The sequence below is a fragment of the Natator depressus genome, chromosome 1, assembly GCF_965152275.1.
Source record: "Natator depressus isolate rNatDep1 chromosome 1, rNatDep2.hap1, whole genome shotgun sequence".
Lineage (NCBI taxonomy): Eukaryota > Metazoa > Chordata > Testudines > Cheloniidae > Natator > Natator depressus.
In genome coordinates, this window is record NC_134234.1 from 55,024,648 (window position 1) to 55,037,327 (window position 12,680).

Sequence of the window (12,680 nt, forward strand, 5' to 3'; positions counted from 1 at the left end):
TTATTTAAGAACATTTTACTAGGTGCCAAAAAAGCCACATTCCACAAGTGAGAAAAAAGGCCAACTGGTTAAAACACCAACCTGATTTAGTGGAAAAGTGAAAGTGGCTTTAAAAAAAAAAAAAAAAAGAACAAACAGATATAACAAATGTAAGAAAGGTGAAGTTGATAGCCATAAATATGGATCATATGGAAATGGTAGACTTGTCAATGATAATTAAAGGCTACAGTTTAGTCACAGATATTTTTAGTAAGAGGACAGGTCACGGGCAATAAACAAAAAGTCACAGCCCCTGACCTGTCCATAACTTTTACTATAAATACCCCTTACTAAATCTTAGGTGCTGGGGGGGAGGGAGGAAAGTACTCCGGTGGACGCTGCTGCTGCTGCTTTTGGGACGGGGGGAGAGGGGAGGGAGGGAGGAGAAAGAGAAGAGACTCCAGGCGGGGGGCAGCCCGGGGCCCCGTCACCGCTACTGCCACCCCAGGCAAGGGGCTGCCTGAGCAGGTGTGGGCGGCCACGGGGTCAGCCACACCACAAGTCACGGAGGTCCAGGGAAGTCACGGAATCTGTGAAAGACTCACACCCTTAATGATAATCCAGAAAAGGCAGAAGTTCTGTATTTGAGAAAAAGCCAGATGATGTAGTTATGTCACAATGACGGAATACTTTCCATTTAAACAGTAGCTGAGGAGGATGTGAAACAACAGCTACTAAAAGTTAGATATTTTTAGATCAACAGGTTCAAATAACTTGCATCAGAGATTTTAAAATAACTGACTGAGGAGCTCTCTGGTCTGCTAATGTTGATTTTCAGTAACTTTTGGAACACTGGGAAAGTTCTAGAACAGTAGTTCTTAACCGGGGGTGCACGCACCCCAAGGGGGTGCGAGATGCCCTTTCTGGGGGTGCGAGACATGCCAGATTTTTTTAGAAGGTAAATCATCGAAAACACGAATTAAGCACAGGCACATAAGTACAACTACTTTGTTTCATCAGACCTATGTATTTATTAACATTATACATTTAACGATTACTGTAATATACAAACAAAAAACATACCTAGGTTTAAAGAACTGACCTACTTCAATGATTTTTTAAAAGGGGTGTGAGACTATATTTGGAGAACTGAAGGGGTGCAGACTGCAGTAAAGGTTAAGAACCACTGTTCTAGAAGAAAGGCAAGAGAACATTGTGCCAGTATTTAAAAAGGGTAAATGGGATGAACCAGGTAATTATAGGTCTGTCAGCCTGAAACAGATCCTGGCCAAAATACTGGAATGACAGATAAGGGACTCGATTAATCAAGAATTAAAGGAAGGTAATATAAATAATGCCATTCAAGAAGGGTTTATGGAAAATAGATCTTGTCAAATTAACTTGATTTTTCTTTTTTATACGAGATTACAAGTTTGGGTGAAAAAGGAAGTGTCAACATAATATACTTAGATGTCTTTTTGGTACTGTACAACATTTTGATTAAGAAACTAGAAGATAACCTCCATTAGCATGGGAAGGTGGGTGGATGGCAAAGATCTGTAAGAGCACCTGAACTTTTAATGAAAGGTTCAGCAAGCAGTAGTTTGCATGGGATCACGGGTCTATCTATCTCTTGGGAGTTAGGGAGCTCCAGTCAGGTCTTTGGCTTAGGAAGGTTTGGTAGGCCTTGGCCAGATGATGTCCTAACGGAAGGTGGGAAAACTAATGACTTTTCAGGGCTGCTGTTGTTTCCCCCACTTCAATTATTGTCAGGGCATGAGATCTAAATGCAACACCTTAGTATTATTATTTTGATAAAAATTGGAGAATCTTGGCCATATATGTGTGTCAATTCTCACTGGTTACTACCCTCAACAAGGATTGTAGTTATGGTGACAGAACTCTTTAGATATAAAGTTGTGTCTATGCCTTTAGGGAGAGGGACTGTTAAAAGCCAAAAGTCATTATTAGATTTTGGGACAGTGCAAGTGAAAACGATAAAAATCAGTTAAAATACAGTGCATAAGTTTTACGAGATAAAAGCCTCTTTTCAAGGGAACAGGTGTGGTATTAAAAGAACAGAAATTAGGTCAAAAAGAAAGCTTTGGAAACCTAAATGCATGCATGCATGCATATATATATATTTCCACTGTTGCAATGCTTGAAGAGTGTCAGAAAACATATATTTAAACATTCTCTTTTGGATGGTTTATATCAGAAGAGCTCTTCAAAGTAACTACTAACAACAAAAAGATGCCCTAAAATGTTCAGAACTTTGATTTTCTAAGATTAATTTTAAATCTGACATTAACATTAACAGAAAATAATTAGTAAAATGAGAGAGATGCAGAAGAACTGAACTTTTGTTATTCTTGGCATTTATGAGCTAGAGTTGATCCAGAAAATTCACAAGTTTTCTGAGGGTCTGACTAGCATCATGCAGTCTTCCCCTTGCCAGAAGTAAAGTCACAGACTGCCCAGTCCAACTGTTTTACTTGGCAAGCACGCTAAAATGACAGAATGTTGTTGTACTATATGGAGATCACACTCCCTCTGAGCAGTTCTCTTTGAGGTTTTGCACAACTGGCCAAACTTTCTTCTGGCTATGCTGGGCATCTAACACACAAAGTCCACAGTGTCACAATTTTGGACAGCGAGGGTCCTAATCTTGTGTCACTGATGCATGAAAGGTGAGCAAATATGTTTTCATAATAGTTTTTAAAACAAGTGATTGCATGGTATTATGCCAATCATGTCGTTCATCCGACACACATTTCCTCTAACACGTTGAAAAAGAAACAAGAAATTAACCAAAAACAAAACCAGAAAGATATTTGGGGCTTGACTTCCTTCCACAACAACTGAAACTCCATCCAATCCACTGTAAGTATTGCAGATACATCTGAACAGGAATGATCATGTGCACTACATGGGTTAAAAAACAAGAGAAGGAGAATTCGGGATGCATTTTAGCTTTAGCTTGGAATTCCTTTCCTTCTGTTTATTTAATTCTAATGTTTAATATTGCTGAATTTATTTTCCTATGGTGGTGTTGTAATTTCTATTAAGCAAAACTTCTTCCCGCACTAAAAAAAAAGATCCTGTATCATTAATTTTTTCCCCCTTCTTGTGGAAATGCTGTCCTCAATATGTCTACAAAACAAACTGATGGGAGAAAACTGTACAATAGTGACACCCAGAGGGCAGACTGTATGCAAAGCACAATATAAGCTAAGACTTTTTGGCTATAATTATATCATTTTTATTATAATTTAATACCTCCTTGTAAATCTGAACAACATTCTGATTTATAGTAACAATGTTATATTGTACAGTTCTTTTGCTTGTGTAGGTATTTCAAGTGTTTTACATAAAGTATCTACTGTCTCAGATCAGTGGTCCATTTAGTCCAGTATCCTGTCTCAGAAGCAACCAGTACTTGATGCTTCCAAAAAAAAAAAAAAAAAAAAAGTAATCCAGCCATATTGCACCCAGCCAATTGTACAACGCTGAATATGTGGGGCGGGGGAGGAAAACCATGTCTTCCAAACCCTTATAATGAGTTCTCTTACACAGTGGCAAGCAGGGCTTGAAAAATCCACTGATGAATGAGTACACCTCAGCTCTCACTTTCTGCAGGACTCAAGCTTTCATTTAAAAAAAAAAAAAAACGGTTTCAAACCCTTTTACTTAGGCTGAAAAGGCTCTGAGGCAGAAACCAACTTTTCATCCTGTGTATATAGTATCTAGCACATTGAAGCCTGATCTCTCTAGATGCCACTACAAAGGAAGTAATATAAATAATAATAATGATGACTGAAGTTAATCTTAAAAATGTGAATGAAATGCTCACTAATATAGCAGTGTCTTCCAAACCACAGACTGTTCTGGTGCCTCTGGTAATTCTTAGTTAAACTAAGCAGCAGCAGAATGTAATTAACTAGATTCTAGTTAGCTTTCACTGCTTCTATTCAGAACTCTGTAGGAGGGAGTGAAACTGTCCAATTCATGTTGCTGCTGCTACTTGGGAAAGCTCTGAGCAGCAGAACAGCAAGCTCTGGAACTATTACTTAGGAACAGCAGAGATTCTAAAAAACCATGGAATGGTACAGTAGAGTATAACTATTACTTCTCACAGCTCCTGGAAGGAAGAGCAAATACCCTACCCACTTAGGGAAGCCAGAGGACCTTGAATGAGGAGTAAAGACCAAGTTCCCTCTCCTTTCCAGTAGGTGGAGGGTAGTACAGCTTCTATGCTAAACACAGAACCTCCTCACACCCCAAACGGGACCAAGGAACAAGTATCCTTCCCAGCAGTTTGTAGCAAGGAGTGCTGGGCTTCTCACCAGAGCATTGCCCAAAGCCTTACTTGTGGGGCCTCTTTTAAATCTATCACTGACTAGTAGGAGTCTGGTAAATTTAATCAAGCCCTAGTTGCAAGCAATTGGCAATCCATTCAAATCCAGCCACAAGCTTTGTCTCAACCTCCAGCAGCAGTGAATTCCATGTGTTCACAATACAAAATAGGAAGAAATATTGCCTTGTTTGTTCATCTTAACTTAAGAGTATTTCCTTTAGCCTTTCCTTAAGGCTATAAAAGAACTAAATGGAGAAAATGATCACTTTTTACACAGCTCAGTCAAATCTCCTTTAACTCCTTCACCTAAATCAATGGTTTTCAAGCTGTGATCCATGGACCCTGGCGGTCCACAGACTATGTCGAAGATTTCCCAAAGGGGTCCGCACCTAAGTTCCCTCTGAGCTGCACAGCTGCCTGTTAAGCCCCACGCAGAGGCTCAGGGCTGGGATGGGGAGAGGTGCCTCTCTCCCCACAGCGGCAGGTCCGTGCTGGGGAGTGGCAGCTCTCCCTGCCAGCCCCAGCATGGACTCGCAGCGGTCGGGGGAAAGGCAAGCCTCCCCCAGCCCCAGCATGGACCTGCTACAGGAGAGGCACCTCTCCCTCAGCCCAGGTGCTGCTGAAGGGGGTCCTGTCACCCTGCCGTAGCCCCTGGACAGCCTCTGGACAGCCTGCACCCGAAACCCCTCATCCTGGCCCCACCCCAGAGCCCCACCCCCAGCCCTCACCCCCCTGCACCAAACCCTCTGCCCCAGCCCCACCCTGGAGCCCTCAAAACCTCCCGCCCCACACCCCAATCCTCTGCCCCAGCCCTGAGCCCCACTCCAAACCCCTTGGCCCCATCTCCACCCCATGAATTTTGTTATGTACAGCAATATGGAGGTGATGTGTCACACATCACCTCCATATTGATGCACATAACAAAATTCATTCTGCACGTGTGTGGGAAAAATTAGAGGGAACACTGGTCTGCACCTGCATTTGAAATTTTTTAGGGGTCTGCAAAAGAAAAAAGGTTGAAAACCACTGACCTAAATAATCCAAAGGGATGCAATACCCACAGCATCTCTAGCCATTTCTATCAACCTTCTCTGGATGTTTTACATTTCCGTTGAGAGGAGAGGACCTAAACTGAACATATGACTCCAGGAAAATGTATACCATTGTGCATTATCTAATGTCTTATTAGTTTCCACCATCATTTTTTTTTAAATGCACACAAGCTTCTAAGCATCTGGAGAGAGAACTTCATTTACTTGTCCACAATAACCCCTAGTTCTTTTGACTGAGAATTACGAATTCAACTACCTGTATGGCAAGGTTACATAGTTTCTCTCTTTCCCACAGACACTCTCTCAAGAATATGCATTACCTTATATTTAACAAAGTTAACGTTCATCTACCATTGTGCTTCCCCACCATTTTGTTTATTTGTAACCTTCTAGACTGTGTCACAATCCTCCTTAGTTTTCACTGATGGAAATGGCATGTATCAGCAGCAAATATTAACGCTGTTGGCTACTTTCTCTGCTACTAATCGGTATATTTACTGAACACAAAAGGCCCTATAACTAATCCCTATAAAACCCCACAAATAACTTTTCATCAGTCTTATGAATCCACATTTCCTACCACTTTACCAGTTAATTCCTTATCTGATTTTGCCCCAAATCTAGTTATTTTGATGTGACATATTAAAAAATAAATCTATAAACTACTTGTAGTTTGTTACTGCAAACATGCATAATCACAGGCTTCCACATTCTCAGTTGCTGAAGATCCAGTTTTCTGCTTTTTAGTCAGCAGCCTGTCTTTTGTCATCACCAAACAGAAGGGCAGTATACACGGTTCCTTCACAGTTTCCAAATAAGTGTTGTTTGCCTGGCTGGAAGCCACATAAAAAAAGGAAATGTGCCAAGGGATGAGTTTATTGGGCTGCCTGGAAATTTTTGAAGGGTAGGGTGGGACTATAAATAGAGGTTGCTTTACTTAGTGCAGCTTTCAAAAACAGCCATTAAAATTTACCAGTCCACACAGATGAACTTTCAGACTTTCTATCTTAGTGATGGTTGATGAAGATGACAAAAAATAAATCTAATGATACTTTTATTAGCCCATCCAAAAAAACAAACAAACAAACCAACCAACCACCCACCCACGGGAAAGCAGACACTAGAATTTTGAAAGGCTGCTCTAGAGGAAGGATGCAAGCTGGATGGCTTGAAAGTTACAGAAAGAATTTAGTACAAACAGACTACTGCACTTCAGTCATTAGCTTTTTAAAGAAAGATAACATGCTCAAGCATATCTTTTTAGAGCAGTTTTTCGGATATAAAGTCCTCAACCACCTTAAATTTGACAGTGTAATATTAGAGACTTCAGCACTACTGGGGAATATTCAATCTACAGACCTTATGTTAGTCGTTTCCCCTCTTTTCTGTGCATCAGTGGCTTCTTCATGCTTCCTTAGTTGTGCAAGTAAATCTGATACTGTCCGTTTCCTGTCAAAAGGTAAGGAAGATGCAACAGCAGAGGCAGCTTCCACCAATTCTGGATTGAGAGGCTTGCTCCTGTAAGAGACAAGAGGTGAAAAACATAAAAATCAAGATCTTGTGTGTCATTTTTTCACAAGCCATTTTTTATTGTAACTGGTTATTTTACGTCTTAATGACTTAAAGGTAATAGTTATATGCTATCAAAGAAGAGGCCCAAGTTTGTCTCTTGCTGCACAAAACTGCCAGAGGTTGGGTGGCACTGCAGAGTTGGTGTTCTTAAATCATGGTAGAGATAGCCTAATGTCACTGAACAACGATCAGAAAAGCTTTAAAAAAAAAAAAAAAAAAAAGCTTTGCTCAACCCTTCCTAAACAGAGTACAGTTATAATGCCAAGACCTATACACAGTGTCAGCTATAAATGGAAAAAATAAAGCAGTCATTAAGGCACAGCTACCAATCAACTCCTGAAGAGAAGAGTATAAAAGATTGCTACTGAGATATGATTTTAGTCACAGACAAAAAACCCTTTTTTTCATATGTCTCATAGGTATGATTTAACTATGACTACTGTTCCTTTACCAATTTGGCATGATTTTAACCACTATGTTTAGGTGTAAAGATTTCCCTTTGTTAAGCATTATCCCAATAGATAGTGACCATATATTTACTCCTGGGGGAATTCTGCACCAAAAAATCCAAAATTCTGCATATTTTATTTGTCAAAATAATGCAATATAATCACACCAGTTTCACTTACTTTGGTAATATATTTAAACTACCATACCCCCCCCCCCAAAAAAAAAACAAAAAACCATCACAGTAACTGTTCAGCATTTTCTAAACACATGAAAGTTAAGTTACAAATAACTGGTAACCAAGACCCTGCATTCCAGTTATAATCCTGGATTTTCATTTCAATGATATTACTTTTATTTTGGTGGTCTGTAAAGTAGACTGTCTCTTTAAATTGCTCAGACTTTCATACATGAAAGTCATACAGTTTTGCTAATCATTGTCCTGCATTTTTTTTAAATGGGTAAGTAAAATAGATCCTGAGCAGTAATCCAACCCCATTGTGCCTCTCTGGCACAGGAAAAAGAGTTAGAAAGCACACAGACCTTTCTAGCTGAGAATTCCATTACTGTCATTTGCAATAAGGTTCCTTTACATCACTCTGGCAAGGTAAAGGAGCCTTAACTGACTAACAGGAGCAATTAATTAACAATGGGAATATTAGCAGCCTGCCCCTTTAGTTGTTACATCTCTGCTCTGCCTCAGGGACAGACCCTGCTTCACACAGCCCTGTGCCTCCCTCCAAGCCCAGAATGCAGCAACAGCGACCAGAGGGACAGAGCGAGGCCTTGTCTCCACTGGCACTTTACAGCGCTGCAACTTTCTCGCTCAGGGGTGTGAAAAACACACCCCTGAGCACTGCAAAGTGCCAGTGCAGACAGTGCACCAGCGCTGGGAGCCATGCTCTTGGGGGGGGTTTTTTTTGGAATGCTGGGAGAGCTGTCTCCCAGCGCTATGCCATGACTACACAAGCCACAAGTGAGTGAAGACATGCCCTGAGTCTCACTCACTCATTCACATTAAGGCAGGAGCCCATCCCCACACCTTTAATGTCTCACCTCCTCCCCTCCCATGGTGATCTGCTGCCAGCTGCTCCCAGCAGAGGCAGCCAGGCTGCCACGGAAGGGGCACGTATTCCTCACAGATTTCTTGGCTCCCCCATTTTTCTGCAGGTGAGCCAAGAAATCTGCGGAAGGTATGAATTCTGTGCCCGCTGCAGGGTGCAGAATTCCCCCAGGAGTATACATTTCTGTAAGTATGCCGTTATTCAGAGGAAAGATTTTCTCGGACTGTAACTGAACAACTGAGTTTAGCTGCATATTTACATTTTTAATAAGTAAGTTGTATATGATCAATTGTGTACAAACAAAGGCAATTAAAAAGGAGATATAACTTCTTTCTTTTCCCAGATTTTATTTTCTCATAACTGAGTAATGGCATTTCAAAAGGGAAAATTCCCGCACTCCCCTTAAATTGATTTTCTCTGGACAGCTAGTAACATTTCATTTTGAGGCTTCAATTCCAGGAATACAAGTATGTAGTAAATATACATGCTTAGTGCAACCATTCCATTTGTTATTGCTTTTTGCAGGGTACAGCTGTACCATTAGCAAAAGGACTGTTCCCATAGAGGATCCTTTTCTATACAAAGAAAAAGAGATTTTATGCTACTATTTTGTCCTAGAGATTAATAGAGTCCACTTCAAAGAAGAAACACTTGAACTGTGCATATTGCATTTTACCTCTTAGCTTTACTGTCTGCTGTAGCTTTCTGAAACATGTTACTTGCACTCTCCATACTTTCTGGCTGGTCCTTGGTTTGCTCCTTGGTCTTCAGTGTTTTTAGTATCTGGAACTTCTTCTTTGAACTTAATTCTACTTTCATTTCACTAATAATGTTCAACAAATTCTTCTTTGCATTTCCTGGTGTTGTCTTCTCCTGATTCTCTGAAGCCTTCTCAGCACTACTGTCTGTAGAAGTGGCAGATTCATCTTCCTTGTTGTAGAACCCAGTGCTGGTGCTAAAGCACTTTTGTGTTTTACTAGACAAGATAGGAAGGGAAAAGGTATAATTTACACAGAACCGCTTTGTTAGTCATAACTGACTGGGCCTAATTTTGCACAAACTGAACTGGGTAACTTAAATGTACAATTTTACTCTGAAGGCAGGTCTTTATGGTTTCTGCAATATAATGTAAACAGCTTTCTTTTCTCCATGAATGAACTGAATCAAAAGGCAACAAGTAACTCTCTGCGCTAAACAGTATGAAGAGATGTTGGACAACCACAACAGGTTGATAACTATGACAAACTGTGGGCTTCATTTTGTGCTGAGGTATACACCGGGACCTTGTAACAGTCTTGTGACCTTGTGCCTTTGTTAAGGCTACTGGAAAACCAGATAACTTCAGAACCTTCCCAGAAAATCAGCCACTAAGGTCTGCTAGGTAAACACATTAGAACTCTAGGAAAACAAAAGTACCACAATTGCCACACATATCCATCAGAATATTTTGCACACTCACTCAACATTTTCAGTCTCAGCATTTTGACATATTAAGCAAAGTAAGTCTTCATGGACTGCTTAAAAGCACCTACATATGTTCCAAACATTAGTATACTATAGAGAAAATTAAACAGGCATAAACCAACACCTTCAGTGAAAAAAGCATGTTGTGAACAAATAACACTTCACAACCCCGTTAATTAGGCTGTGGAAAGCCTTCTGACTCACACCAAGCAGACTTTGCTATTATCCACTACAATTCAGTCTCTCCATAATTTTTCCCCAAAAAAGCATCTTTTCCCATTAGCTCATTTTGCATTACTTATTGGAAGTAATTATTTCCTCCCTGCATGAAGCATTAGGAGCAATTTAGAAATCAACATGGGAAGGCTGTAGTCACTTACAATAACTACTATGTTATATACTTTGCATTATCAGTTCTTCAAAATACCCTCCAAATGTTCAAAAACTGTTCAAAAAGAGGATATCCTTGTATTATGAGGCTACCTTGCTTATGTATTTCATTCAAGACAGAAAACAGGTAGTTCTGAAGTAAAAAAAAAAAAAAAAAAAAAAAAAAAATACAATACCATTCTTATTGGAAGTGGTTAAATGTCTCCAGTGCCCTGTAAAATATACTAGTTTCCAAACCATGCTAATTTTTATCCAGTGCTTTGAGCATACATCTGTACCAACAGACAGCATTGCTTTATTGCTCACACACACATATTTTAAGTGCTGGTGAGACCACAAATATATATAGCAGTTTGGCATCACAAGATAGAAGGAGAGACATGATAGTTTTTTACTTTTGTATACGATAACCTACATAACAACTGACACCAACAGTGGATGGATGCTAATAATGTGCAGCCCCATTCTCTGGCAGCACTACCAGCTCATTGAGAAGTCTACTGCCTTGGATGAGAAGACCTGTCACAAATGACACTGAGGGGTGGGAAAGAAAATGACATGAAGTAAGCCAGCTGCCCTTGAAAACACTTCATGACATCTCTAGTATCATAAGCCCAGTAGAGCTGGTACTTAAGCAGCATTTTAAACCCTAAACTGCTTTCAAAGCAATAGGGGCTAAATCAGAGAGAACACAAGGAGTGTCCACTCCGGGACTCATATGGGTATAAATATAGGGGTATAAATTCACAGCATACCAATTACCTGTATAACTTCTGGTTTAGAATAAGCCTTTAGTCTCTCTGTATCTCAGTTCCACATCTGTAAAAATGGGGATACTAGTACTTTCCCCACCACTGTGAGGACAAACACCTTAAAGATTTTGGGGTTATAGTTAAGAAGCAACACTCCACACGAGTTCCCATTGTGATGCTGCGGCAAAAAGAGCCAATGTGTTCCTCAGATGTAGAAATAGGGAAGTAGTGAGTAGAAGAAGGGAAATGATTTTACCTCTGTATATGGTGCACTGTTGCTTGGAATTCTGTGGACAGTTCTGGTGTCCACAGTTTAAAAACAATGTGAAAAAAAGAGAGGGTGAAGAAAAGAGCCACAAAAGTGATTCATGGGACTTCCAGTGACATACAGAGAACTCAGTCTGTTCAGCTTATAAAAAAAGAAGATTGTGAAGTGACTTGATTACAGTGGATAAGCACCTTCAGAGGGAGAAAATGCTGGGTTCAAAAGAGCTCTTTAATCTAGTGAAAAAAAGCATTAAAAAAAAGAAAAACCAATGGCAGGAAGCTGAAGTCAGACAAACTCAAAATAGAAATAAAGCAATTTTTTCTGAAAGTGGGTGATGAGCAACCACTGGAATAAACTAATAAGGGAAGGGACTCATTCAGTCTCTTGGTGTCTCCAAACTAAGACTGGATGCCTTTCTGGGAGAGATCCTTTAGCCACACACAATTATGCTTCAGCCACACACAAGCTATTGAGCTCAATACCGAGGTAACAATGACATTTAAGCGCTTATGGTATATAGGCAAACAGGCTAGATGATCCCATGGTCCCTTCTGGACTTAAACTATGTTCACTTGAAATCCAGGTCAGAAAACGAGCTGAAAGTAACCTCAGAAAATACAACTGCCCAGTTAAAACACACACACACACACAGGAATACTTGTGGCACCTTAGAGACCAACCTGCCCGGTTGTTGCTCTATAAAAAAAGCCACACAAAAGACCCGCCAATTCTCACAATCCGGCTCTGCCCACTGAGTCCCACTGAAGTCAGTGGAGTGGGCCTAGGCTGTCAGCCAGCGGCGGATGGGACCGCACCGAGGAAACTGCAAACGGCTCCCCGGAGCGCTGGGAGGCAGAACAACACAATTCTCCGGCGGCCGCCTGTTAAAAGCCGCGGGCGCCCAGGCGGGGCGTGACCCTGCACCACTGCCCGCCGGCAGCGGCGAGTCCCCGCCAATTCAGTCACCCCCCCGAAAGCCGCAGCTCGGGCCCTCGGGGCTCGGGCGAGGCCGGCCCGGCCCGAACCGCGTTTCAGGCGGGTCCGTCTCACTGCGAGCGCGGCCTTGGGGCCGCTGCTGACAAACCTCGGCACCCGGAGCGGCCTCGCCGACCCGCGCTCAGGGACCCGCCCCACGCAGGGAGCTCACCTGCCCGGCCCTTGCTCCTGGACGCTCCGGGGGTAGGCGAGGAGGAGTCGGCAGTGACAGGCGCCGCGCGTGCGGCTCCCGACGGCAGAGACGCGGCTCCACATCTCGGCGGCCCAGAGAGCGGCGTGCCCTCGCCCCGAAGCGCTCCCCCTCTGGGCGTGGGTCCGTCTCCTCAACTTTCCGTCTGG

The 12,680-nt window shown here is 41.7% G+C and overlaps 1 protein-coding gene across 1 annotated transcript in view; it reads right to left on the reverse strand.

Moving 5' to 3' along the window:
* Positions 1-12,680, reverse strand: part of MRPS31 (mitochondrial ribosomal protein S31) — a 30,862-nt gene extending 18,182 nt beyond the window's left edge. The window contains exons 1-3 of the mRNA XM_074960050.1: positions 12,493-12,680; positions 9,148-9,447; positions 6,748-6,906 (exon numbers count right to left, since the gene is read on the reverse strand). Of these exons, the coding sequence (XP_074816151.1) occupies positions 6,748-6,906; positions 9,148-9,447; positions 12,493-12,596 (563 nt within the window). The 5' untranslated portion in view covers positions 12,597-12,680. The remainder of the gene's footprint in view (positions 1-6,747; positions 6,907-9,147; positions 9,448-12,492) is intronic.